The sequence below is a fragment of the Carlito syrichta genome, unplaced genomic scaffold (genome assembly GCF_000164805.1).
Source record: "Carlito syrichta isolate Samal-C Ts95f unplaced genomic scaffold, Tarsius_syrichta-2.0.1 Scaffold257243, whole genome shotgun sequence".
Lineage (NCBI taxonomy): Eukaryota > Metazoa > Chordata > Mammalia > Primates > Tarsiidae > Carlito > Carlito syrichta.
Window position 1 is genome coordinate 254,737 of NW_007201339.1, and position 25,836 is coordinate 280,572.

General features: G+C 46.5%; 1 protein-coding gene across 2 annotated transcripts in view; it reads left to right on the top strand.

Annotated features, from left to right (window-relative positions):
* Positions 1-25,836, top strand: part of NARF (nuclear prelamin A recognition factor) — a 26,956-nt gene extending 1,120 nt beyond the window's left edge. The window contains exons 2-11 of one of the 2 annotated variants that reach the window (XM_008052120.2): positions 940-1,020; positions 3,549-3,692; positions 6,221-6,353; positions 9,704-9,838; positions 16,564-16,682; positions 18,773-18,902; positions 20,964-21,027; positions 22,332-22,469; positions 22,703-22,860; positions 25,486-25,836. In XM_008052120.2, the coding sequence (XP_008050311.1) occupies positions 940-1,020; positions 3,549-3,692; positions 6,221-6,353; positions 9,704-9,838; positions 16,564-16,682; positions 18,773-18,902; positions 20,964-21,027; positions 22,332-22,469; positions 22,703-22,860; positions 25,486-25,727 (1,344 nt within the window). In that variant the 3' untranslated portion in view covers positions 25,728-25,836. The remainder of the gene's footprint in view (positions 1-939; positions 1,021-3,548; positions 3,693-6,220; positions 6,354-9,703; positions 9,839-16,563; positions 16,683-18,772; positions 18,903-20,963; positions 21,028-22,331; positions 22,470-22,702; positions 22,861-25,485) is intronic. The other variant, XM_021709576.1, reaches the window with a different exon arrangement.

Sequence of the window (25,836 nt, forward strand, 5' to 3'; positions counted from 1 at the left end):
CTCAGGCAATGCACTCACCTCAGCCTCCCAAAGGCACGGGATTACAGGCTGAGCCACCGAGCCCGGTGCTTGTTGTTTTTTTGTTTGTTTGTTTGTTTGTTTTGAGTCAGTCTCACTCTGTCGCCCACGCTGGACACTCAAGGCCACCGCAGCCTCCACTTGCTGGGCTCAGGCAATCCTTCCTCCTCAGCCTTCCAAGAAACTGGCACCACAGGCACGCACCACCAAGCCCAGCCAATTTTTTGATTTATTGTAGAGATGAGGTCTTGCCAAGCTGCCCAGGCTGGTCTTGAGCCCTGGACTCAGGCAATCTTCTCGCCTCAGTCTCTCAAAGTGCTGAGATTACAGGCATGAGCCGCTGCCCTTGGCTTTTTTCTATTTTACTGTTTGTTTTTTTGAGTCGGATTCTTACTCTGTTGCCCAGGCTGGAGTGCAGCAGCACACTCATGGCCCCCACAACCTCTGTCTGCTGGGATCAGGTGATCCTTCCACTTCAGCCTTCCAAGTAGCTGGAACTACAAGCGCGTGCCACCATGCTGGGCTAATTTTTGGATTTATTGTAGAGACGAGGTCTCACCAAGTTACCCAGGCTGGTCTTGAACTTGTGGGTTCAGGCAATCCTCTCGACTCAGACTCCCAAAGTGCTTGGGATTACAGGTGTGAGCCATCACGCCTGGCTAGCTGCATCATATTCTATGTATACCTGTGTCCTGGTAAGTCAAACATTCACTCACTTGGTAGTGGAAAGCCACGTAGCTTCTAGTTTTTTGTTACTGCAAACAATACAAGCATAGATATGCGTGTGTGTCCTTAAGTACATGTGCTTTTATTCCTGTAGAAAAGATTTCTAGACATGAGGTTAACTGGTCAGAGTATGTTCAAATTTGAGATTAAAAGTTTAAAAGTTGTTCTTTAATAATGTTCCTTTGCCTTTTTAAGGAATGTAGTAAAAAAACAAAAACTGATGACCAAGAGAATGTGTCAGTTGATGCACCAACTCCAGCCCAGGAAAGTGGAGAGGCAAGTAGATTTTTATTAAGCTTTGTTTCACCCTAGAGTAAATTGCTGTTTCTCTCTTTCTCCTCTTTGGGGGCTCACAGCACCATGCATATCATCGCTCTAAGAAACTAAACTGGAAGGGACTAAAGACGAGTGCTCAGCAGCTTATCAGTGGCAGAAGGCCTGTCTTCTCAGAGCATACTGTATTGGGAACAAAGCAATTGTGTTGTGATATTTAAACTTTGAATTTTTTTCAGTAGAATTCTTTAAAATGGGGATTGAGATAGGTAATTTATAAAATAACTTGAATTTCATGATTCTATACGTTTCTTTTTCTTTTCTTTTTTTTTGATTCAGAGTCTCACTCTGTCACCCGGGCTAGAATGCCATGGCACACTCACAGCCACTCCAGTGTCAACCTGCTGGGCTCCGGCGATCCTTCCGCCTCAGCCTTCCAAGTAGCCGAAACTACAGGTGCGCGCTACCACACCCAGCTAACTTTTGATTTATTGTAGACGCAACGTTTCACCAAGTTGCCCAGGCTGGTTTCTAACCCATGGGCTCAGGCAGTCCATTCACCGCGGCCACTCAAAGTGCTGGGATTACAGGCTGAGCCACCGAGCTGGCCAGTGTATTTTTCTAATAGTTTCTTTTCTAATTCAGTTCTTGTCTTTAAGTTCTCCTTAATGATGGTTTATGTTTATTGGGTACGTACTCTCTTTGAACCTGACACTAAAGAATGTGCTTTTGCCAGATACAACAGCTCATGCCTATAATCTCAGCACTTTGGGAGGCTGAGGTGAGAGGATTACTTGAGCCCACAGATTCAAGACCAGCCTGGACAACTTGGCGAGACCTCATCTCTACAATAAGTTTTTTTAAAAAATTAGCCAGGCGTGGTGGCACATGCCTGTATTTCCAGCTACTTGGAAGGCTGAGGCAGAAGGATTGCCTGAGCAGGTCGAGGCTGTGGTGGCCATGAGTGTGCCACTGCACTCTAGCCTGGGCAACAGAGTGAGACCCCAACTTAAAAAAAAAAAAAAAGAAGAATGTGCTTTTATGTGCAGTCTCATTTCACGCTCAGAGTAAGCATTTCAAATAAGCCCTACTATTATTCCCATTTTAATGAAAGATGTGGTAGGGAGGAGTTAAAGTCACTTCTTCTCTTAGAAAGTACTGGTACCAATTTTTTTAATGGAGAATTGACAACAATGGAAAAGCAAGTAGTAGATTTTCTTTGTTTAGTAGTCCTGATATGTTTCTGATAGGCATTTATCTGGTTCCCTGTTTATGCTGTGGGCATTGTGGGGCCTAGGAAGCAGCAGGGCCTGAGACTAGCACCCTAAGAGCTGGCACAGGTAGAAGAGGTGTAGGGAACACTGGATACCTGGAGCCAGGCGGGTCTAGTGCTTCAGAACAGCTGGGCCTGAGCCTCCCACCCCCACGCCTGCCCTATGGTTATGTCACCTCAGACAGATACCTAACCCCCATGAGCCCCATTTCCTTATCAGTGAGATGGGGAGTTGAGTTACTTCCCTCCCAGGGCTGTGGTGAGGATGAGATAAGGCATGTGTACAGCTAAGTGTGTACTCTTCCAGAGCAGCAGTAGACACACTGTTTGGATAAGAACAGTTGTGGAGGGATAGTGAAGAGGGCACTGGAGGGTGAGAGAATTCAAGGTGGAAGTGTAGGGATGGGGCTTTCAGGGAGCACTACCTACAGAAGGTTGGCAAGATCAACAAGGGCCAGTATGGCCGAATGTGTGAGGGCCAAGGGGGACCATAATGGCCACTAGCCATGTTGAGCCCCTGTGAGCAAGGGACTGCTGTTGAGGGCTACAAGCAGAGCAGAGAGGTGGTTTATGTTTTTAGCAGTTATCTCTGGGGACACAGGAGCCAGTCAGAAAGGAGAGGGCAGAGGGGCTCAAGGGTGGGTGCCAAGGTTCTATAGTTACAGCATCTAAATGAGTAGAGAGTCACTCGTTACTAAGACAGGGATTGGGCAGGGGCTGATTTGAGCAACAGCAGATCAGTCTTGGATGGCTGGAGAATCCTGTTGCACATCCAAGTGGAATCCCAGAGCCAGCAGTGAGCTGTGTAAGTTCGGAGCTTCAAGGGAGAGGCCAGGCCAGCAGGCACCCAAGGGGAGCTATAGGACTGAGTGAACTCGGGGAGTGCGGAACTAGAGGAGTGATCAGGGGCTGGGTCATGTGCACCAAGGAGGAAGTGGGGGTACAGGAGGAGGGGAAGGGCTAGCCTGGACAGCCTCCAGAGCACAGTAGTATTAGTTTTTTCTACCACATCACAATGGTAGGGCCACTTCCATCCCTGATTGTTATCTGCATGAGTCCCTAGTGCCCTGTGTCCCTCCACCACCTTGGGCTTCTCAGAGGAAGAGATAGTCCCTCTGCCTGCCCCTCGCCCCAGGCCTGGCCCCAGTATTGTCTCCAGCACTTGCTATGAATTTTGTGTGTTGGTGTTAGCCTTCCTAAAGAAGTATTTTAAAGAGTATTTGTTGAATAATCACACGGAAACGTCATTCTTTCGTAGAAGGGAGAATTCCACAAGTTGGCTGATGCCAAGATATTTCTGAGCGACTGCCTGGCATGTGACAGCTGCGTGACCGCAGAAGAAGGAGTCCAGCTTTCCCAGCAAAATGCCAAGGACTTCTTTCGCATTCTGAACCTTAATAAGGTATGGCACTCGGGTGCTTGCTGGTGCTGGGGACTGATGTGGGGGTGGGCGAGATTGAGGGGAGGCCCGTTCTCTTCACTTGCATGAAGCCTCTGCTGAGACATTAGACAAACATCTCAATCTTCTTCCTGTCTCACCAATGTTCCCTACAGTAGTTGTCTTTCTCCCAGATCCCTCAACCAGGAACAAAACCCCTGCACTGATTCACTCTCCCTTGCCAATGTTCAGACAATGCTTACACTCCCTTGCCAATGCTCATCAGGCTCCTATGGCTGAGATCCTATGGATGGCACAGTGCCTGAGCTGATGCTATTCTACCTTCAGAGCACGTTTTCAGAGATGGGGGTTATGATCTAATGGATTCATCAGACTGGGGCAAGGTCAAGACTCTCCAAGGAAGTACAATCCCACAGCTCCCTCCTTCAGCTTGCCCCTGCAGACCTTCTGTTCAAAACTACCTGGTGTCACTTGTCTTTCAGTGAGATGATGAAAGAGAAAAAAAGGAAAGATGGAGATAGATGAGGAGGAAAAGTACTTCTTGATTTACAGCACTCTCTCCATGGGAAGCATCATCATCCCCCCACTTTGCCCAGGACATCGGCACCCTGACCCACATGACAGAGTAGATTAGGCTCTGCTGTCCTGCAGTAGTTGGTGTGCTAGAACAAGGTGGGGGCCTTGAGAAACACTGGCTGACACAAGTTTCGCAGCACAGGGGGCAGACTCAAGCAACCTTCTTAGTATTTGCCACTTACCCTGTGGCATCTTCTGGACAAGTCATCCAGCGTTATGTAGATCATAGTTTCAGACAAAAATACACGTCTTTGTATTAACATTAGTTGTGTCTAGGTGTGCCCTGCCTGGTGTACAGGTACCTGGGAGGTCCATGAGCAGGCAGCAAGCTGCCTGGTTAGGGTAGTCTGAGCCTAGGAGATCCTCCATCAGTCATGTTCACAATGTATGCCTGTCCCCTACCTGTTCATCCTCTGCCTTAAGGGAACAGAAAAGCTTTAGTCATTTTATTACATTGAACAGACTTGAATTGCTTATGATACAGCTTTGTTTCCCTGGAGCACTCTGTGGGACTACTAGAAAATTTAATTCTGTAGTGTCAATAGTTTTTGCCAAAATGTCCTTAAAAGTATCTGTGTCACTTTACACTCCCACACAGGATGCAGGTGAATAGTTATGTCCAGCTATCCTGACCACACTTGATACCAAATTCACAGTTTCTTCCAATCTGATGGGTTGAAAAATGTATCTCATTCGCATTTTCCTGCTTATCAGAGGGACTGGAGAACTTAAACTGTTTACTGACAATTTATATTTTATTTTATCTTAATGCTATTTGTCCAATCTACAATTTATATTGTAGCATAGTGTGGGATTTGAATACAATCTTTTTCATCTGAAAAAACCAATTGCCCCAGCATCTTCTGTTCTTTCCCCATTGATCTAATATATTCCATCTCTCTCATAAATCAAATGCCAATAGATGTGAATCTATTTCTTGACACTTCTGTGTGTGTGTGTGTGTGTGTGTGTGTGTGTATGTGTGTGTGTGTTGGAGTCTCACTCTTGTTGCCCAGCTGGAGTGCAGTGACATGTTCACGGCCACTGCAGCCTTGACCTGCTGGGCTCAAGCAATCCTTCTGCCTCAGCCTTTCAGAGTAGCTAGCTGGAACTACAGATACATGCTGCCACGCCCAGGCTGGTCTCCAACCTCCAGGCTCAGGCAATTCTCTTACCTCAGCCTCCCAAAGTGCTGGGATTATAGGCTGAGCCACTGCACCCAGCCAACTCTTTTATCTTAACCTATCTGTCTTCTCTTGAGCTGCCAACAATTAGTTTTGGTTTAAGGGTGTTGATAAGCCTTGTGATTTTATGCTTGTTTATACTATATTTTTTAGAACAACTTGTAGATGAGAATTATTCACTCCTTAAAAATTTGCTGTTAAATGTTCTGGGCATGATGACTTTTAGGGGCCATATCTCTGGACACCATTTTAGTATATGTGTTTTTTATTGCTGTTGGATCATTTAAGTTATTTATAGGCCAATGTTGTAATTTATATTTTTCTTTTAAAAGTATTCATTTCTCCCAGATATTCACATTTACTGATAAAACATTGTTCTTAAAATTGACAGAGTCTCTTGCATTTATAGTAATGTCTTTTTTGAAATAGGGTCTCAAGCAGACAGGAAGGTAATAGGCTTGTTGCCTATTCATAGGCTATTCATAGGCATGATCATAGCATGTTGCACCCTTAACCTCCTGGCCTCAAACAATCCTCCTGCCTCAGTCTCCCAAGTAGCTTGGATTATAGGCATACACCACTGTGCCTGGCTCATGTCTCATTTTTTGACTCTGATTTTTTTTTCTCCTTAAGTATCTTTGCCAGTGTTTGTCTGTTTTATTAGTCTTTGCATAGAATATCTGTTGTTCTAAATTTCTCATTAAGGTGTCTAACTTTCACTCTTCATGTAATCACCAGTCATCTAGCATCATTCTCTGTTTCTCCTTCTAGAAATGTGATACCTCAAAGCACAAAGTGCTGGTAGTGTCTGTGTGTCCTCAATCTTTGCCTTATTTTGCTGCTAAATTCAACCTCAGTGTAACTGATGCTTCCAGAAGACTCTGTGGCTTCCTCAAAAGTCTTGGTGAGTCACCTTTTGATATATTATGAATGTATAACTTGAGTTTATAAATGCTCTTTTTATCTCTAAAGCTCAATTTTCAAGTGTGCAGGATAGATAAGAAACTTTACCAGAGTTTCATGGAAGGTAAAAGGACCTCATTCCATGTGTCTTGAAACCCATCCTCTGATCGATGGTAGGCAGGTGTCACTTTCCTCCTTGCCTTGGACAAATGGGTGTTTTGTTACACAGTGTGAGCTGAACCCTCTATAGAGGAGCAGGAAGTGACCACCTGCAGGCAGTGTGGACAGGGACACTGGGAGACTCGCACACTGGCCTACCAACCTCCAAGTTTCTTCTCCCCACATCACAGAGGGAGTTTATTTGATAGAGGATCACTTCTGAAATGATTGACATCTAGTTTCCCAGGAAGCTCTCTGAAGGGCAGAGCAGAAAGGGAATGGGTTTGTGTTCTTTATGTGAGGAATGAAAGACAGTAATTTTAAGAATATAATCAGAGAACTCAAATGTAAACACTGAAATAATATTGCTTGAAATATTGATGATAAATGCTTCTGTGTCAGACTGGATCTGTCCTCCAGGTTTGTCAAAGATACTCATTTGCTCACAGTGGTGTTTCATGCCCTTGAGCTTCCTCCTAGCATAACAGTCAGCATGCAGGTTGGGTAAAGGAGAACTTATGCAAGTTGCCGGATAAGAGTTTCTATTATTCCACAATAGTTTTTTTCTTTTGTTTTGTTTTGGTTTGGTTTTTGTTGTTTTTTGTGTGTATTGGAGTCTCACTCTTGTCACTCAGGCTGGAGTGCAGTGGCACGCTCAAGGCCGCTGCAGCCTCTACCTGCTGGTCTTAGGCAATCCTTCTACCTCAGCCTTCGAAGTAGCTGGAACTACAGATGCACGCCATCACGCCCAGCTAGTTTTTTGTGATTTATTATAGAAATGAGGTCTCACCAAGTTGTCCAGGCTGGTCTTAAATCCCTGGGCTCAGGCAGTCCTCTCGCCTCGGCCTCCCAAAGTGCTAGGATTGCAGGCTGAGCCACTGTGCCCAGCCCACAATAGTTTTTCTAAAGATATGAATATACTAGGGATTACTAATGCAATTCCTAATGTCACGTGGAATAAACATTGACATTTGTGAACAGTCCATAGGCATAGGCCTTGTTGCTTCTTGGTGCATAGCACTTTCTCAGGGCCTGATAATTTAATGCATAATGTGCCACAACTAAAACTCTGCTGTAGCTACGAATATGAGCTCATTCAGTCATTCCTTCATGCTTTTAATCTTAAAAATCCTCAGGTTAATTTTCCAAAGATCAAAGTTGAATACTATGTTTTCTCATGGTGAAAGTCCTTATTTTGGAGGAATATTTTTTTAAATATGTCACTGAATATTACATGTTAATATTAATAAAGGAAGTATATTCAGAGTGAAATTGATTTCTTAAAGGCAATACTTAAAATTTATAATATTTCTTCTTAAAAATAACTGGTTACTTTTCAGATTTATACAGCTGTAGATTTTAGAGTTATTTGATATATATATATATAATTGTATATATTTATTTTTTTAGAGACAGGGTCTCACTTTGTCACCCAGGATGGAGTACAGTGGCACAATCATAACTCAGTGCAACCTCAAACATCTTGGCTCAAGCAATCCTTCTACCTCAGCTTCCCAAGTAGCTAAGGGCTACAGGTGCATACCTCCATACTTGGCTAATTTTTTTTTCTTTTTTTTCTTTTTTTTTTTGAGTTGGAGTCTCACTCTGTCGCCCAGACTGGAGTGCAGTGGCCACTCCCGGCCACCGCAGCCTCGACCTGCTGGGCTCCGGTGATCCTTCCGCCTCAGCCTTCCAAGTAGCCAGAATTACAGGCATGCACTACCATACCCAGCTGATTTTTTGATTTATTATAGAGATGAGGTCTCACTGCCCAGGCGGGTCTCGAACCCGCGGGCTCAGGCAATCCAATCACCTCAGCCTCCCAAAGGCGCGGGATCACAGGCTGAGCCACCGGGCCTGGCTTTTTTTTTTCTTTTTTTTGAGTTGGAGTCTCACTCTGTCACCCATGCTGGAGTGCCATGGCACACTTACAGCCACCTCAGCATTGACCTGCTGGGTTCCAGTGATCCTTCCACCTCAGCCTTTCAAGTAGCCGGAACTATAGGCATGCATACCATGCCCAGCTAATTTTTTTTTTTATTTTAGAGACAGGGTCTCACAGAATTGCCTAGGCTGGTCTTGAACGCGTGGGCTCAGGCAGTCCACTTGCCTTGGCCTCCCAAAGTGCTAAGATTACAGGCTGAACCTCCGAGCCCGGCCAAATTTTTAAAAACTTTTTATAGAGATAGGGTCTCACTATGTCATTCAAGCTAATCTCAAACTCCAGCTTCAAGCAGTCCTCCTGCCTCGGCCTCCCAAATTACAGATGTGCTAGAAATTACAGGTGTGAGCCACTGTACCCAACCTCTATTTTATTGTAATTGCTGAAAGTACATTTTGTCTTACAGTTATGTACCAATATTAAGAAAGTTATATTTAAGAAAAACATAGTTAAAGATCAATATAGAAATTAAGTCCTTCGTGAAAGTATGCTCAGCCCTTCTACTATACTCATTTATTTTAAAGATATCAAGGATCATCACAGACTGAAATTTAATATGCAAGTGAATTGGAAGGGAATGACACAGGTACATTATAATATTACATTAATTTAATTATAGAGTACTATGAGGTCTTTTAAAATATAGATGTAGAGAGAAAAAGAAGAAGCAAGAGAGAATTGTGAAAAATGATACCTACTTATTATTAAAAAAAAAAAAAGTAAAGCACATAGTCCTGAACTTATGCCATCAATAGTAGAAAAGAGCCAAGACTGATTTTAGTGTCTTAGGAGAGCTACCCATAGAATCTGTGCTTTAAACTTGTCTCTTAAACATGAGAAAGCAAAAATGAGTAAGAATGAGGAAGTAAGCCAGGCTCGGTGGCTCAGCCTATAATCCCAGTACTTTGGGAGGCTGAGGTGAGTGGATTGCCTGAGCTGGCGGGTTCGAGACCCGCCTGGGCAACTTGGCGAGACCTCATCTCTACAATAAATCAAAAAATCAGCCGAGTGTGGTAGCGTGTGCCTGTAGTTCCGGCTACTCGGAAGGCTGAGGCGGAAGGATTGCAGGAGCCCAGCAGGTCAAGGCTGCGGTGAGCAGGAGTGGACACTGCACTCCAGTCTGGGTGACAGAGTGAGACTCCAACTCAAAAAAAAAAAAAAAAAAAAAAAAGAATGAGGAAGTACTTAGAGGCTAGAAGTAGATCTTATATCATGTGGTGAGAAGCTAAATATGCCTCTCTCTCCTGCAGGGGTACACTACGTATTTGATACGACGATAGCTGCAGATTTTAGTATCCTGGAGAGTCAAAAGGAATTTGTGCGTCGGTATCACCAGCACAGCGAGGAGGAGCACGCACTGCCCATGCTGACTTCTGCCTGTCCTGGTGAGCCCCCAGGGCACCTGCTGGGCCTCTGTTAGCCTGAGACACCATTTCATAAGAGAGTCTGCAGGCATTAGATGAGGTTGGAGGTGGACAGGCCCATCCCACTTGGCATCGTGGACCAGGAGTAGGGAGTTTGACCTGATTCACAGAGGGGATTTTACGTTTTCTGTTAGCCTGTTTATTTTTCCTTCAGAGGTACCATGTTGGAAAGGCCCGTATTTTTCTTAACTGTGAGTAGTTTGAGGGGACACCTGTCAGCTGGGTGATAATTTCTTATTTTCATTTATCCATATTTTTAAAGTTTCTGAGATAAGCATATTATGTATTAAGGAAAATAAATTTGTCTGCTCTTAGAAGTATGTCATATTTCAAACATCCAAATAATTATAAATAATAATATGGCAAACATTCATGTACTTTTTGCCAGCTTAAAAAAATTACAGACTAGGCTGGACTTGGTGGCTCAACCTGTAATCCCAGTACTTTGGAAGGTTGAAGCAAAAGGATTGCCTGAGCCCACGGATTCGACACCAGCCCAGACAACTTGGCGAGACCTCATCTCTACAATTATTTAAAAAAAAAAAATTAGCTGGGCATGGTAGCATGCACCTGTAGTTCCAGCTACTTGGAAGGCTGAGGCAGGAGGATCGCCGGAGCCCAGCAGGTCAACACTGGGGTGGTGCCGGGAGTGTCCCACTGTACTCCATCCAGCCTGAGCAACGGAGTGAGACTCCAACCCCCACAAAAAGAAAAAAAATTAAAGAATAAAAAAAATTACTTACATTGATACTCAGATTCTATCAGGGAGCACTTTTTTTTTCCTCTTTTAATTTTTATTTTGAGATTGTGGAGTACAATTCAGGGTTAGGTATACAAATATTCATTGTGCAGGTACCCTTATTGATGAGGTGTGCCCCCCCTTCCCCAGGTGGATATCAACTGCTGTCAATCCCAGCTACCCACCCTCCACCCCGCTCCCCGCAGTTTCCCACTACTTTCAATCCCTTCCTACAGTGATATGGTAGGTGTTCAAGGTCCACTTATGAGTGAGAACATGTGATGCTCATCTCTTTGTTTCTGTGAGAGATCACTCTGTATTATAAGCTCTAATTCCATCCATGTTGCTGTAAAGTTCATGATTTCGTTCTTCTTTATGGCTGAGTGATATTCCATTGTATATATGCACCACATTTTTTTTATCCAGTCCTCTTTTGATGGGCAGCACGGTTGGTTCCATGTTCTTGCTATTGTGAACAATGCTGCGATAAACGTACGTGTGCAGGTATCTTTTTTATAGAGTGACCTGAGTTCTTCCGGGTGTATTCCCAGTAGGGGAATTGCAGGATCATATGTAAGGTCAATTTTTAGAAGTTTTAGGAATCACCACACTGATTTCCACAGAGGCTGTACTAGTTTTCACTCCCACCAACAGTGTAAGAGTGTTCCCTTTTTGCCACATCCTCTCTAGCATCTGTTATTTTTGAGTTATTGAGGATGGTCATTCTGACTGGAGTTAAGTGGTATCTCAGTGTAGTTTTAATTTGCATCTCCTGGATGACTAGTGAGGCTGCACATTTTTTCCTGTGTCTGTTGGCTGCTCAATGTCTTCTTTTGAGAAGTGTCTATTCATATCTTTAGCCCACTTTGTAATGGGCTGTTTGTTTTTTTCTTTTCAGCACGTTTGAGTTCCTTGTAGATCCTTGATGTTAGGCCTTTGTCAGACATAGAGTTGGCAAATATTTTTTCCCAGTCTGTGGGCTGTCTCCCTGCTCTCTTAATGGTTTCTTTGGCTTTGCAGAAGCCTGTAAGTTTAATGAGGTCCCACTTGTCTATCTTATCTCTTATGGCCTGGGCACTTTGGGTTTTGATCAGGAATTGGTTGCCAGTTCAGGGAGCCCTTTAAACCACTTTTCAGTAAATAGTTTTAGGGTAAAGAATTGGTGCCTGAGGTGTAGAAAAGATTTATCACATACTTTTCAATTCTGGGAAAATGGAAAGTTTGGGATTAAGAAATTTTTGGAAAAGATGCATAAGGGAAGAAGGAAGGAATTGCTATACTGACAACATTTAGTCAAAAATTATTCTAAAAACATGTCTATGAGAGCATAGGAGAGCTACACTATCTAAGCTAGTTGTAGGTTATATAATTTTTTTGGATTTTGTTTACATTTCAGTTCTCAGTGTATCCCCCCATCATGGGTTCAAGGTTTTTTGTTTGTTTGTTTGTTTTTTAGCATTTTACGTGTCAACTTTCAATCATTAGACTTATCCAATAAAATAGAATGTTGATATGATGATTGCTTAGAATTTGGAAATACTCTCCACCTATTTATAAAATTATAAGGAGAAAATTAATTATCTATTCAGTAGGCTACATTGGTTGACTCATTATGTGACCTCTGTCTTTCACCAACAACCCACAGCCTGCTTGACTTCAGATGGGAGGGAAGGCTAGTGACTTGTTTCAGATGCATGATTTGTCTTAGAATAGTGATTCACAGCCAGGCACAGTGGCTCATGCCTGTAATCCTATCACGTTGGGAGGCCGAGGTGAGAGTATTGCCTGAGCCCAGGGATTTGAGAGACAGCCTGGGCAATTTGGTGAGACCTCATCTCTACCATAAATCAAGAAAAATTAGCTGGGTGTGATGGTGCACACATGTAGTTCCAGCTACTTTAAAGGCTGAGGTGGAAGGATCACCTGAGCCCAGCTGGCCGAGGCTGCAGTGGCCCTGAGTATGCCACTGCACTCCAGCCTGGGCTACAGAGCCCCAGTCAAGGAGGAGGCAGTAGCCGGGCTCGGTGGCTCAACCTGTAATCCCGCGCTTTGGGAGGCTGAGGTGAGGGGATTGCCTGAGCCCACAGGTTCGAGACCCGCCTGGGCAACTTGGTGAGACCTCATCTCTACAATAAATCAAAAATAAAGTTAGCCAGGCGTAGTAGCGTACCCCTGTAGTTCCAGCTACTTGGAAGACTGAGGTGGAAGGATCACCGGAGCCCAGCAGGTTGAGGCTGCAGTGGCTGAGAGCGGCCACTGCACTCCAGTCTGGGCGACAGAGTGAGACTCCGACTCAAAAAAAAAGGAAGAGGCAGTATACAATGACCCAGAACTAAGGTCCATTCCCCTGAAAGAGTGGTTTTCAAAATTTGTGTCCACGGTTCCTAACAGTGGGCAGAACAGGAATTTCTGTTTCCTGACACTAAAGCAACAGTTAAAAGGGGTCTTCCAAAAGTTCATGGAAAGTGCATATTATGAAAAAATTATGCATGGATTTAAGAATATTTTTGCAACATGATGAACTCGTGTGAGCTTGTTATAATATGATCTAAACAAGATCTACTTTGAGGCATTAAGAAAGATAAGGCAGCAATTTGGAAACAATCACTATCAGAGCAACATGAATTCTGCTAAAATTCAAGCAAGAACAAACATTGAAGCTTGGGTGAGAGAATGGTGAAATCACTTGTTTTCCTAAAAGTATATGGGGAAAATGTCCCCCCAAAATCAGTAGTACCAAAGGAATAACTCATTTTAAGAAGGAACAAGATGGATGTTGAATTTGAAATCCATAGCAGCAGACCACCCACATCAATTTGTTAGGGAAAAATTCATCTTCTTTATGCCCTGATTTTGGAGATACTGAAGGTGTTTTGCTTGCTGATTTTCTAAAGGGCCAAAGAAGAATAACATCTACTTATTATAAGAGTGTTTTGAGAAAGTTAGCCAAAACATTAGCAGAAAAATGGCCAGGAAAGCTTTACCAGAGAGTCCTTCTCCACTTAAAAGAATACTCCTCATTTCTCTCATCAAACAAGTAATTTTGCAAGAGTTTCAATGGGAAATCATTAGGATTTCAGTCCTGGTTTGGTTCATCTGACTTATTTTTGTTTCTTAATCCTAAAAAAATTTTTAAATGCCATGTATTTTTCTTCAGTCAATGTAAAAACAACTGCACTGACATGGTTAAATTCCCAGGACCCTCAGTTAATTAGGGATGTATTAAATGGCTGGTATCATTGCTTACAAAAGTGTCTTGGCTTTGTTGGAGCTTAGTTGAAAAAAAAAGTTTATATTTTTAATTTTTACCTTTTGATTCCATTTTTCCACAAACTTTTTGAAGTTCTCTTGTATTTGTTGATTTCCTTATATGGGAGCCCTATTGGGATAGAATCAAGAATGAAACTCTCAACTTATTGGAAAGAAGTAATATTGCTGATGTGAATCATAAGCATATTGTTAATTTGTGTGGAAACAGTGCTCCTTCTGCCCCGGCAGTGAATGCAGTGCTAAGTGGGGGCCTCTGGGAGGGCTCTTCTTGATGGTGGCTGTGTCCCAAAACTCTTTCTCCCTTCCAGCCTCCTACTGTGGACCAGCCCCTTGCCTCCTGCCTTCACTTGAGATTTGCTGCATTTCATGGTCTCATTTGCTGTTCAGAGCCGTTCATTTGTAGGTTTGGAGCTTGTAGAATGTTCTTCATAGTTAATAATGCATCTTCTCCATGGAGCTCTTTATACCTAAGTGTGTGAAAACTTTAACTGTCATTCAGGTTCACACCACCTCCCAAATTCAGGGAGATGATTCTGTGTGATCCCGTTAAAAACTAAACCTTTTCTATAATTTGGCATTGACAATTTAGGGAAACTGAAGCGACGCCAAGGTCAACTGATTTCACTTGACACATAGAATTGGGACCTCCAGTGGTTACCTGTTGGCTCCCTAAAAATGAAAATGGCCCCCTGACTTAAAATCCCCTGACAGCCACAATAAGCCAGAGTTCCCATATCCCTGGAATGCAGGTGTAAAAGGCAGTGAGTAGGACCCACCATCACCTGCAGCTGTGTCCTCAAGACTAATTGAAGGGTAGCATGTCCAGACCTGGCTTGGGACATGCAGTCTTAGCTATCTGACTTGGGCCTCTTGTTCCCACAACTCAGTGGGATGCCATCTTGCTGGGCATACCTTTGCCCAGTGCCCAGCAGAGGAAGGAAGAGATGTAGGGGTTTCCTGACTTCTGGATGCAGCTCTCAGACCTGGTGGGGCTCTGTAAGAATCCCATGATTGTCTCCTGCCCCCACCAAGAGCAGTAGTTAGGCAGAATTATGAGAAGTAATCTCTTCCGATCCCAACATAGCATCTGGGAGAGAGACTGAGCACTCCTGCCAATCACTTATTCTTTATTCTTTTCATGTCGTCATTGCGGGTTGCGCTAAGAAGAGATGAGTGAGTGTTTTGCAACATGAGAAAGTACCAAAACCCACCAGTGGAAGATGGGTGCTCCTGTCAGCACCTCTCCTTGATTCTGACGGGCAGGATCTCCATGGGAGCCAGCAAGGGTAACCAGGCTTCTCACTGACAGCCTCATCTTCCCTGCCTGGCTCTCTGCCATGGCATTCATGGTGGCCAGGACCTGTCCTCCTTAGGTCCCGGCTCTTACCTCCCTGGCATTTTGCCTGATCTTATGCAGTTCCTGAGGCCTGCAAAGACTTTACCTCTGCACACAATGAGCTCATCTGCCATTGTGCCTGAGAGCCCGTGTCCTACATGTGCTGGCACTTGTGCTGTGAGAGCAGGGTGGCAGGTGAGGTAGTTTTTTCTTTTTTAATGAAAGCTATTATATGCAGCCAGAGATTTAAAGTGTACCTTCGCCGTGCGGCACTTCTCTTCATGGCTTCTGTGTTTCTAGGTGTTTCCTAAGCACATGTGGGCATGCCTATAGGTGACACCTGTGGTTTGAGATTTTGATTGTTCAGACAGGATTTACCACCTGACTGTTGAGCCCCAAGCTGCCTCTCACTCTCTGAGAGACCCTCTTCGCCAGGAGTGAGGTCTGCCTGGCCTCTGCCCCAACACCAGTGAGCTTGACTCTAGGGTCTGCAGGCTTCTGCCCCTCCCTGTGGTACTGTGGCACTCTCCTATGCTAGTATGTTTATAGGGTCAGACCCTAAAATCAGAGTTGCAGGGCCAACAGATTTTATCAGAACACTGATACATTCTCCCAGGCTGTGCCCCAGCAGGGGAAAGCAGCAGGCATGGCTCCTGCAGGGAGAATTGCTGCTGTGTGGCCACCTGACCTCTGACTTGTCTACACCTGAATCTGTAGTTGCAGCAGGGCCCTCAGAGGGTGGAGCTCAGCATTTCGAAGGGGAACACTGGAAACACTCAGAGTCATGCAGGCATGTGGTGAGCACAGTGCAGATTTTGCTGTTTAGTTAGGCAGAATTATGAGAAGTAATCTCTTCCGATCCCAAATTACTTTCTTATTTGGGAAGTATGAACTTCTCATACTTTATTGCTTTAAGAGGTGTGCAGTCATTTTCAGAGGTTAGTAAAGTTGGACAAGCGTGGTGGCTTCTCCCTAGCTGGCATGGCTCTCTCATGGTGTAGCAGCCTGGGCTGCTGCTCCTGCTGCCCCGGCTGCCCCTCTAAGCTTGTTCCCTTCACCTGGGGAACATGTTACCCTGACATCTTGTCTTTGTCCCATTTGGTCCTCTACCATTTCCCAGCACCCTGCAGTCCTATGGTCCCCATGACCCATCTGAGCCGCCAAGGACAGGTCATGGGTGGAGGAGGTTTGGTGGGGATGGTCTGTTGGCGAGTTCCTAACAAAACCTAAAGAAGAGATGTCCTAGCTTCACTCTGGGATGATGAGGACTGGGGAGCTTAGAGTCTCCTGGTGCAGGAAAGGAAAGCAGGCGGAAGCAGTGAGGATTCCTTCTCTCCACAGGCTGGGTCCGATATGCTGAGCGGGTGCTGGGTCGCCCCATAACGACCCATCTCTGCACTGCCAAGTCCCCCCAGCAGGTCATGGGCTCTTTGGTGAAGGATTATTTCGCCAGACAGCAGGTAAGCCGACCTCTGCACAGAGGGCCCAGGAGGAGACTTCTGGCAATCTGTGTGAGGACTGTGAGAAGGGCAAGCAAGGAAGCGCTGTGGCATGGGGCCCCCGTAGGGGGAGCGTCCCTCATGCATCCAGGGTGATCATGGCCCCCTGGGTGAGCACCAGGGAAACTGTGGGCACATCTGCAGTACTATTTCCCACCAATGTCAATCTCTGTGCTTCTCTTTCTTTTGTAATCTCTCCTTTCTCCTTAACCTTTTCTGTGGCATCTGGTGGCTCTCCTGGATCTACTCTGGGCTGCATAGAAACGCTGCCTGCCTTGTTTTGAGTAGCGAGGCCCTAGGCCTCACCCATGTTGCCCACCTGCTGCTGGAGCACCTCACCAAGGGAAGCCCAGTATGGCCTGTGCCCAGAGGCTGAGGGCCACTGTCACTTAGGGAGTCAAATCTGGCCTCTGCTCTGGCCTTTCCCTCAAACTGTGGGCTAACTTCCTTAACCACTTCCATGAGATTCTGCAGCACTCAAGGCACTGTCCTCCACTTGATGGAATGAATCCCAGTCTGGCACTCCTGCATGTTCCCTACCTCCCACCCATCCACAGACCTTGGCAGCCTCTGGGTCCAAGCCTGGGTTCACCCAGAACTCCTTGACTTTTCCAAGGCCACCCTCAAATAGGCCTTCATCCTGTGGTTTATTCTCCAGCCACTGGTGTGCCCTTCTCAATCAGGCTTTATGCCCCTCCTGGGGAACAGTCATGTTCAGGCACTGTGGTAACTGGAATAGACAGCAAATTCAGGACCTTTCAAACACTTGAAGTCAACCTGAAAAGCCACAGACACTTGGTGGCCCTATTATTTTAGCAATAAGGAGTGTTTTCTTTCTATATGGTTTGTTCATAAAATTGCCATGGTTGACAAATCATAAATATGTATGTATAAGCAGGAGAAAAAAAATGAGCTAAAAGACTATCCCTTCTCCTTGCCCTTTGGAGTTCACATGTTTCTCAGTCTTCTTTTTTTTTTGAGTTGGAGTCTCACTCTGTTGCCTGGGCTGGAGGGCAGTGGCACACTCCCACCCACCACAGCCTCGGCCTGCTGGGCTCAGGTGATCCTTCCATCTCAGCCTTCCACGTAGCTGGAACTATAGGCGCATGCTACGACACCCAGCTAATTTTTTTATTTACTGTATAGACGAGGTCTCACCATGTTGCCTAGGCTAGTCTTGAACCCGTGGGCTCAGGCATTCCTCTCGCCTCGGCCTCCCAAAGTGCTGGGATTATAGGCTTGAGCTACCACGCCCGGCCTGTTTCTCAGTCTTCTAAGTGCAACCAGCCTGCCCTCCCTGGCTCAAGCCCAAAGCTCCAGGTCCTCTTGCAGGTGTTTTGGGAGACAGCCAAACCTCAGAAACCTGTCCTCCAGCTGCCTCTAGTCTGACTGCCTGGGGACTGCAGCAAGGGACGAGTTTCTTCTACTTCTACTCTTCTCTACTCTGCCCCTATGGCCTTTCTACCCAAGCTTCACCATTAGGGTCACTCAGCAACCACTGACTCCTGGCTTTGCCACCTATTCTGGCTCAGCTGCAGGCACTTGCTCCCTGTGGCAGAGCCCCAGGAGAGGGGAAGCCTGGGGCCGTGTCACTTAGGAAGCTTCCGGGAAGTTTGCGAGTGAACCAATTGGAGCTCATACCCACACCCAGACCTCCAGTGACAGTCTCACATTGGGCTTGCCCTTACTTGTTTTGTTCCTATGTACATAGATTTAAGAGGAAAGGGACTCAGCTTTCCTCGTTTTTTTTCAGGGAGACTCCACAGCCTGTTGGGCCTTGTGGATAGTTTGGGTGGCTCAAACTCTGTCTAGAGTGAGGCAGCAGATACTCACAGCCTGGGTGCTGGTGCTTGGTGGAGTTGAGGGTATGGGAGCCAGACATGCCCACAGCAGCCCCAAGCCCCAAGAAAGTGTTGCACAGAGGGGTGGAAAGTAGAGGCAGAGATGGCAGCAGGTGAGATTCTCCTGTCCCTTATGTTCTGGCTGCCTACTGTAAGCTGCCATTGTCACCTCTCCACCAGCCCAAAACTTGGGATGCCCTTCCTCCACAGAACCTGCCTCCAGAGAAGATTTTCCATGTCATTGTGGCCCCTTGCTATGACAAGAAGCTGGAGGCTCTTCGAGAAGGCTTTTCTACTGCTTTGCATGGTTCCTGGGGTGCTGATTGTGTGTTAACGTCAGGTGAGAGGTGGGGATGGTCTGCACATGGGCACTGGGCGGGTCTCTGGCTGACACATACCAGCACTGGGCAAATATTCATCACCAAGCTGTCTTGGTGCCTGTCACTGTGATCATTATCATAGGTCACTGACAGCTGAGGATCCTTGGGGTCTAATTGGATGAAAAGTGAAGAGAATGATGATGTGTGATCCAGTGTCCTTTCTCTTCTCTGCATCTTCTTCTAGATAAGACAGTCTCTGGGAGAGACGCTTGGGCAACATGGCCTTAATTTTACATTACAATCTGCTTATCACACTTAACTCTTGGTAGGAAAAGTCATATATAACCATAGAAGTTCTCCTTTAACAAACCAAATGTGCACTTATGACACAAGTGAAGCTTTTCTCATTCAGAGTAAAGTGGAGAAGATGATTTGCTCCAGTGACATTGCCATCGGCACCGCATCAACAACACTTTTTAGATGTTAAGAGCCTGTAACAGGTTCTTTGTGTGTTGTGAATGGAAATCACTCCTTGGAATTGTGGAGACCCATTCACAAGAATGTTGATATCTGTTGGTGGGGGGAGCTTAAGACTGTTAAAATTCTGGCAGATCTGTTTTAATTGGGCTCTAAAAATAAGTCCCCACAAATGTTTAGATCAGTGATGGATTAGGCAGAGCAGTCGGCTCTTGGGGGACAACCTTTAAGTCACTGATTTCCCTCATGGTCCCCTGACCCGAAATTCCAGGATACAGTTGCCCCTGGAATGATCTCTGTCCTGTAAATGTAGGTTCCCTGTGAGGTATGGCAGGAGGGTTGAGGGACAAAGAGCCCTTGGCAGTGCAATCACTTCCTGGGGAAGGGGGCCAGAGGCCATCTGCTTATGTTGACAAGATAAGAACTTGTATGGTGGGCTGTGTGAGAACCGTATCCAGCCGTCTTTTCTCTGTGTGCAGATTTGCAGTAGACTGTACTATGTTCTCACATGTGTTCCCAGCCATCTCACAGTATCTGGCCTCATAGCTATTGTTTCAGAGACTCACTTCTATTCAGGAATCCTAGGAAATACAGAAAGTGGTTCTGATTTTCATTTGGTCTCATTTCAGAATAACTATACCTCATATAAATGCAGCCAATATATTTTTGGTCATCCTATTCATGTAAACAAAAGTTTTCTTCTTGGTTCATGCGAAATGACCCCAAAAAAGTTTTCTGCTAGGAAACAAAATCATGGAGACATTATATGCATAAATTCTTAAGTTCAAGAGCAGAGAAAAGAATTAGAATTAAACTCCCTAGCCGAGTCAGTGGCTCAGCCTGTAATTCCAGCACTTTGGGAGGCCAAGGCAAGTGGGTTGCCTGAGTCTGCGGGTTCGAGACCAGCCCTGGCAACTTGGCGAGACCTCATCTCTACAATAAATAAAAAATAAAGCCGGGCTCGGTGGCTCAGCCTGTAATCCCACGCCTTTGGGAGGCTGAGGTGAATGGATTGCCTGAGCCCGCGGGTTTGAGACCCGCCTGGGCAGCGAGACCTCATCTCTACAATAAATCAAAAAAAATCAGCCGGGCGTGGTAGCGCATTCCTATAATTCCGGCTACTTGGAAGGCTGAGGCGGAAGGATCGCTGGAGCCCAGCAGGTTGAGGCTGTGGTGGCCGGTAGCGGCCACTGAACTCCAGTCTGGGCGACAGAGTGAGATTCCAACTCAAATAAATAAATAAATAATTAGCTGGGCGTGGTAGTGCACATCTGTGGTTCCAGCTACTTGGAAGGCTGAGGCGGAAGGATTGCTGGAGCCCAGCAGGTTGATGCTGGGATGGCCATGAGCATGCCACTGCACTCCAGTCTGGGCAGTGGAGTGAGACTCCAACTCAAAAAAAGAGTTAACTCCTCTTACATTTTGTTAGTGTTTCATTTTATTAGTGTTACTTGCCCTTGAGATGGGATCCTGCTATTTTATAGCAAGAGGGCATCTAAGGCCATTAATGTCAAATTTCCTACAGTGGAAGGAGAGTTGGTATTCCAGTAGCATGAACCATCTGTGTCCTTTCACAGTGTCTCATACTTCTTGTTTGTCTGTAGGTGAAATTGCACAAATAATGGAGCAAAATGACCTCTCAGTGAAAGATGCTGCCGTCGATACTCTGTAAGTGGCTTCTGTGGGAGGGTCCCCTGGTGGATAGGGACTACTGTGAGCCCTGTTGACCGCTCTACCAGTCCCAGGGCTGCCCTGCTTTACGATAAGGCCACTGACATGTGGTCTCCCTACAACTCCACCACAGCCATCAGCCACCTTTCTGGCTGTTGAATTGAACACGGGCAGAATCCTGGGATGGATTGTCATTCACCAAGGCTTCCAGGGAGTCTAGGGACTTGGTGGGCATCCATGGTGTAATAGTCACCCTAACCCTCAAGGAAGGAGGAGAAGCACAAACAGCTGTGTCCTTGCCGGGGCAGGGCCATGAATTTGTGCACCAGCACCTTCCTTTCCAGTTGACATCTGTTTCTGACATTCTGTGTTGCTTCAAGGGAAACACAGTAAATTCCTTGTGTCCTTTTGCACCAAGAGCAGCAGGCTGGGCTCTGCTGGCGGTGGTGACCCTGACGCCCTGAATGCCTTTGGCACCTGCTGAGTCCCAGGCACTGAGTGGAGAGCACTATAAAAGCCAGCAGCATATGTCCTCCTTGAAGTTCCATGACCCGTGTGCTGCGCTGTGCCCCTTTTGTGGAAGGTGGGACTGAAATTTTCAGAATTTAAGCAACTGGAGCACCTATTAGAGCTTGTACTCAGGCCGGGGATGACCAAAGGTCCTCGTCCTAGCCTGGGCATAGGCATGCACACCTTCTCAAGTCCCCCTGGAGATTCACAGGCTGTCAAAGAAAAGTAAATAAATAAAACCAGCCTAAGCATAACACCCTCACCTGCAATCTCAGATCAGATCACAAAATGAAATTTCATGTTAATAATTAAAAATTGGCTGGGCTCGGTGGCTCAGCCTGTAATCCCAGCACTTTGGGAGGCTGAGGTGAGTGGATTACCTGAGCCAGCGGGTTCGAGACCCACCTGGGCAACTTGGCGAGACCTCATCTCTACAATCAATCAAAAAATTAACTGGGCATGGTAGCGCGCGCCTGTAGTTCCAGCTACTTGGAAGGCCGAGGCGGAAGGATCGCCGGAGCCCAGCAGGTTGAGGCTGCTGCAGTGGCTGGGAGCGGCCATTACACTCCAGTCTGGGTGACAGAGTGAGACTCCAACTTTAAAAATAATAATAATAATAATAATTAAGAATCAGTGAAAATGAGATTTTCTTCAAAGTGTGGACATTTGTAGGGGATTTAACTTTTTAGTAGCAACTTTGGATCATAATACCTTTTGGAAGTCTGGTTTCACTCTTGCTGTCACTTTGCATCAGCATTAATGATGGAGTTGTCTTTTCTCTGCCTGGTGAGGTTTGGAGACTTGAAGGAGGAAGAGGTGATGCGCCATGATGGAGCCAGCTCAGATGGATACCTGGCACATATCTTCAGACATGCAGCCAAGGAGCTATTCAATGAGGATGTGGAGGAAGTTACCTACCGATCCCTGAGGTGTGGGGCGCCCTGGGCAGGTTGCCTACAGCCAGCAGTGTGTGTGCATGAGTGGTGTGTGCATGGTGTGTGAGCTTGCATGGTTATTCTATTTATAGTTTATGCCAGTCAAAATCAAAACACTTATGTGCTTATTCAGACTTTTTATTTTGTTGACATTCCAAAATTAGATTAGAAAATGATCCTTAAATCATAGATAAAGGACTTGATAATCCATTTTGTTCATTTTATAGAAACAAAGACTTCCAAGAAGTCACCCTTGAAAAGAACGGGGAGGTTTTGTTACGCTTTGCTGCCGCGTATGGCTTCCGAAACATCCAGAACATGATCCTGAAGCTCAAGAAGGGCAAGTTCCCATACCACTTTGTGGAGGTCCTCGCATGTCCTGGAGGTGAGACACCAAGAGCAGTGCCTAACTGAGTGGCTCCTGTGGGTGCTTGGGCAGCCTTGTAGCCACCAGAGGAGATGGGGCCCTCTTGGCCACCCAGTGCCTCACTCCAGCCCTGACAGCTTTGCAGGGGAGAGGATGCTGCCCTGGAGCTTGTGCTGGGACGTGCTAGGCTTGACTGGTTTTGCTCTTTCTCTCAAACCAGGTAGTGTGAAAAGAGTGGGCAGTTAAGCCGGGCTCGGTGGCTCAGCCTGTAATCCCGCGCCTTTGGGAGGCTGAGGTGAGTGGATTGCCTGAGCCCGTGGGTTCAAGACCCACCTGGGCAGCGAGACCTCATCTCTACAGTAAATCAAAAAATCAGCCGGGCGTGGTAGCGCATGCCTGTAGTTCCAGCTACTTGGAGGGCTGAGGCGGAAGGATCCCTGGAGCCCAGCAGGTCAGGCTACAGTGGCCGGGAGTGGCCGCTGCACTCCAGTCTGGGCGACAGAGTGAGACTCCAACTCAAAAAAAAAAAAAAAAGTGGGCAGTTAAATGTCACCTTAGATATTCTCTTGGGGTCTTGCCCTGGGGAGGTCTCACATGGTACCAGGTGAGAATCGGCCCCTGTGTCAGCTGGTATGGTGCACACGAGTGAAGGCACATCGGACAGCCTATGTGGGAGAGATGGCCCCACCTCCTGCCAGGAGCTAAGGATGAGCCAGACTCTGTCTTTGAGAGACCAGTGTGATAGGTGGAAGCAGAAAGAGGTTGACTGTGCCTTGGCGGGCTCCTCCACTGCTTGGAGGGAGGGTGGGTCATTGTAGGTTGCCATACTCCAGGCAAATGAGGAGAGGATCCCAGACTGGGGGAGGAAGGATAAAGGGACGATGAGAGGAGACCAGAGCCAGGACAGGGCTGGGGTCCCCTGGAAGGACTTGCCGATGGAGTGGCTGTGGCTGTTAGGGAAAGAAGGGAGCCCCTGACCCATGGTGGTCCATCCCCAGCTGGAGAGCCAGGGATATCTGCGCCATTCTGATTGGGGATGCCACAAGGTTCTGGAATGGAAATGCCAGTGCAAGCCCAGCTAGAGGAGAGGCTCCACTGATGGCATGTGAGTCAGACAAGGTTAAAGTCCCAGGACAAGAGGAGACATGGTCTGAGGCTCCCTCCCTGGTGTCCTGTGACATGAAGGATCTTGTTGAGAAGGAGGGGAAAACCCTTAGTATTAAGAAGAGGGGGTAGCCATGCACAGTGGCTCATGTCTATAATCCCAGCATTTGGGGAGGCAGACATGAGAGGATTGCCTGAGCTCAGGGATTCAAGACCAGCCTAGGCAACTTGGCGAGACCTCATCTCTACAATAAATCCAAAAACTTAGCCAGGCATGGTGGCACACACCTGTGGTTCCAGCTACTTGGAAGGCTGAGGTGGAAAGATCTCCTGTACCCAGCAGGTTGAGGCTGCAGTGGCCATCAACATGCCACTGCACTCTAGCCTGGGTGACAGAATGAGACTCCTACTCAAAAAAAAAAAAAAAAAAGAGGTGAGGGCAGAGAGGCCAACACTAGCTTTTGGAGCATATGGGGCCTTGGAGTCGTCACTGAGCATGTCAGGCACAGAAGGGCAGATCCCGAGGCTGGACTAAGGACTAGCCAGAAGGCAGATGTGAAGCTGGGCCCTTGGAAGCCACAATGTACTCTGCATGTAAGTGGGCAGGGACTGGGAGCTGAGGAAAGAAAATGAGAGCTCTCTGGGAAAGTGGAGGTTGGCAGTCAGCTGCTGGTACCACCACCCTGGAACTAGTAGAAGTGAGGTTTTATCAGGGTGTGGATTTATTCTAATTTTTTTTTTTTGGCATAGGAGTCTCACTCTGTCGCCCAGGCTGTGGCATACTCACAGCCACTGCAGCCTCGACTTGCTGGGCTCAAGAGATTCTTCCACCTCAGCCTTCTAGGAAGCTTGAACTACAGGCGAGCACCACCACACCTAGCTAATTTTTGTATTTATTGTAGAGATGAGATCTCACCAAGTTTCCCAGGCTGGTCTCGAACCCCTGGACTCAGGCAATCCTCTCACCTCTGTCTCCCAAAGTGCTGGGATTACAGGTATAAGCCACTGTGCCCGGCTTGAATTTTTATACTATTAATCATGATATCATCTAACACATTTGAGAGTAAGTAGCACCAATATGTAGGAGACCGATTTTCAGACTACTGTGTCTAGGTGTGTGGGCCCAGTGTGCAGATGGGGCCTTGCACACTGACACCAATGTGTGGCACAGGCAAGAGTAGTTAGTTTGTTCACAATCCCCTGCCGTCCTGGATTTGAGAAATTTCAAGAGAAGTTGGAAACAGATTTGCTGATAGAACCACCCAGTTCTAAGAGGTTGGCAACTCACTTAGGTCTTAGTTAAACCCATTTCTTGGGTAAATGGGTAAGAATAAAAGGCATGGAGCTATGAGCCTAGGACCAGCATCCCTTCAGCCTCAGAGAAAGCATCCCTGGCCAGCCCAGGCTTAGGCCATGCGATGCTATACATCCCTTTCCTTCCTCTCTTCCCAAACCATCTTCCCTCTAAAGCAAAAGAAAGCTTCCTTAAGACTGGTTATCCTGAGGGAAAAGATAAGCTTACCTGTGTTTGTCCCTCAGGATGCTTAAATGGCAGAGGCCAAGCCCAGACCCAGGACGGACATGCAGACAAGGCTTTGCTGCGGCAGATGGAAGGTATCTACTCTGACATCCCTGTACGACCCCCAGACTCCAGTGCACACGTGCAGGAGCTGTACCAGGAGTGGCTGGAGGGGACTGACTCCCCTAAAGCCCAGGAAGCGCTGCACACCACCTACCAGAGCCCAGAGCCCTGCACACACAGCCTGGACATCAAATGGTGAAGGAAGTCAGGCAGGGCCATGCAGCTGCTCTGGTGGCCAGTGCTGCTCTGAGGAGGAGGAGGGGCCGCTGAGTGTGGAGTATTAAAGACACTTGAAGAAAACAGCTCAA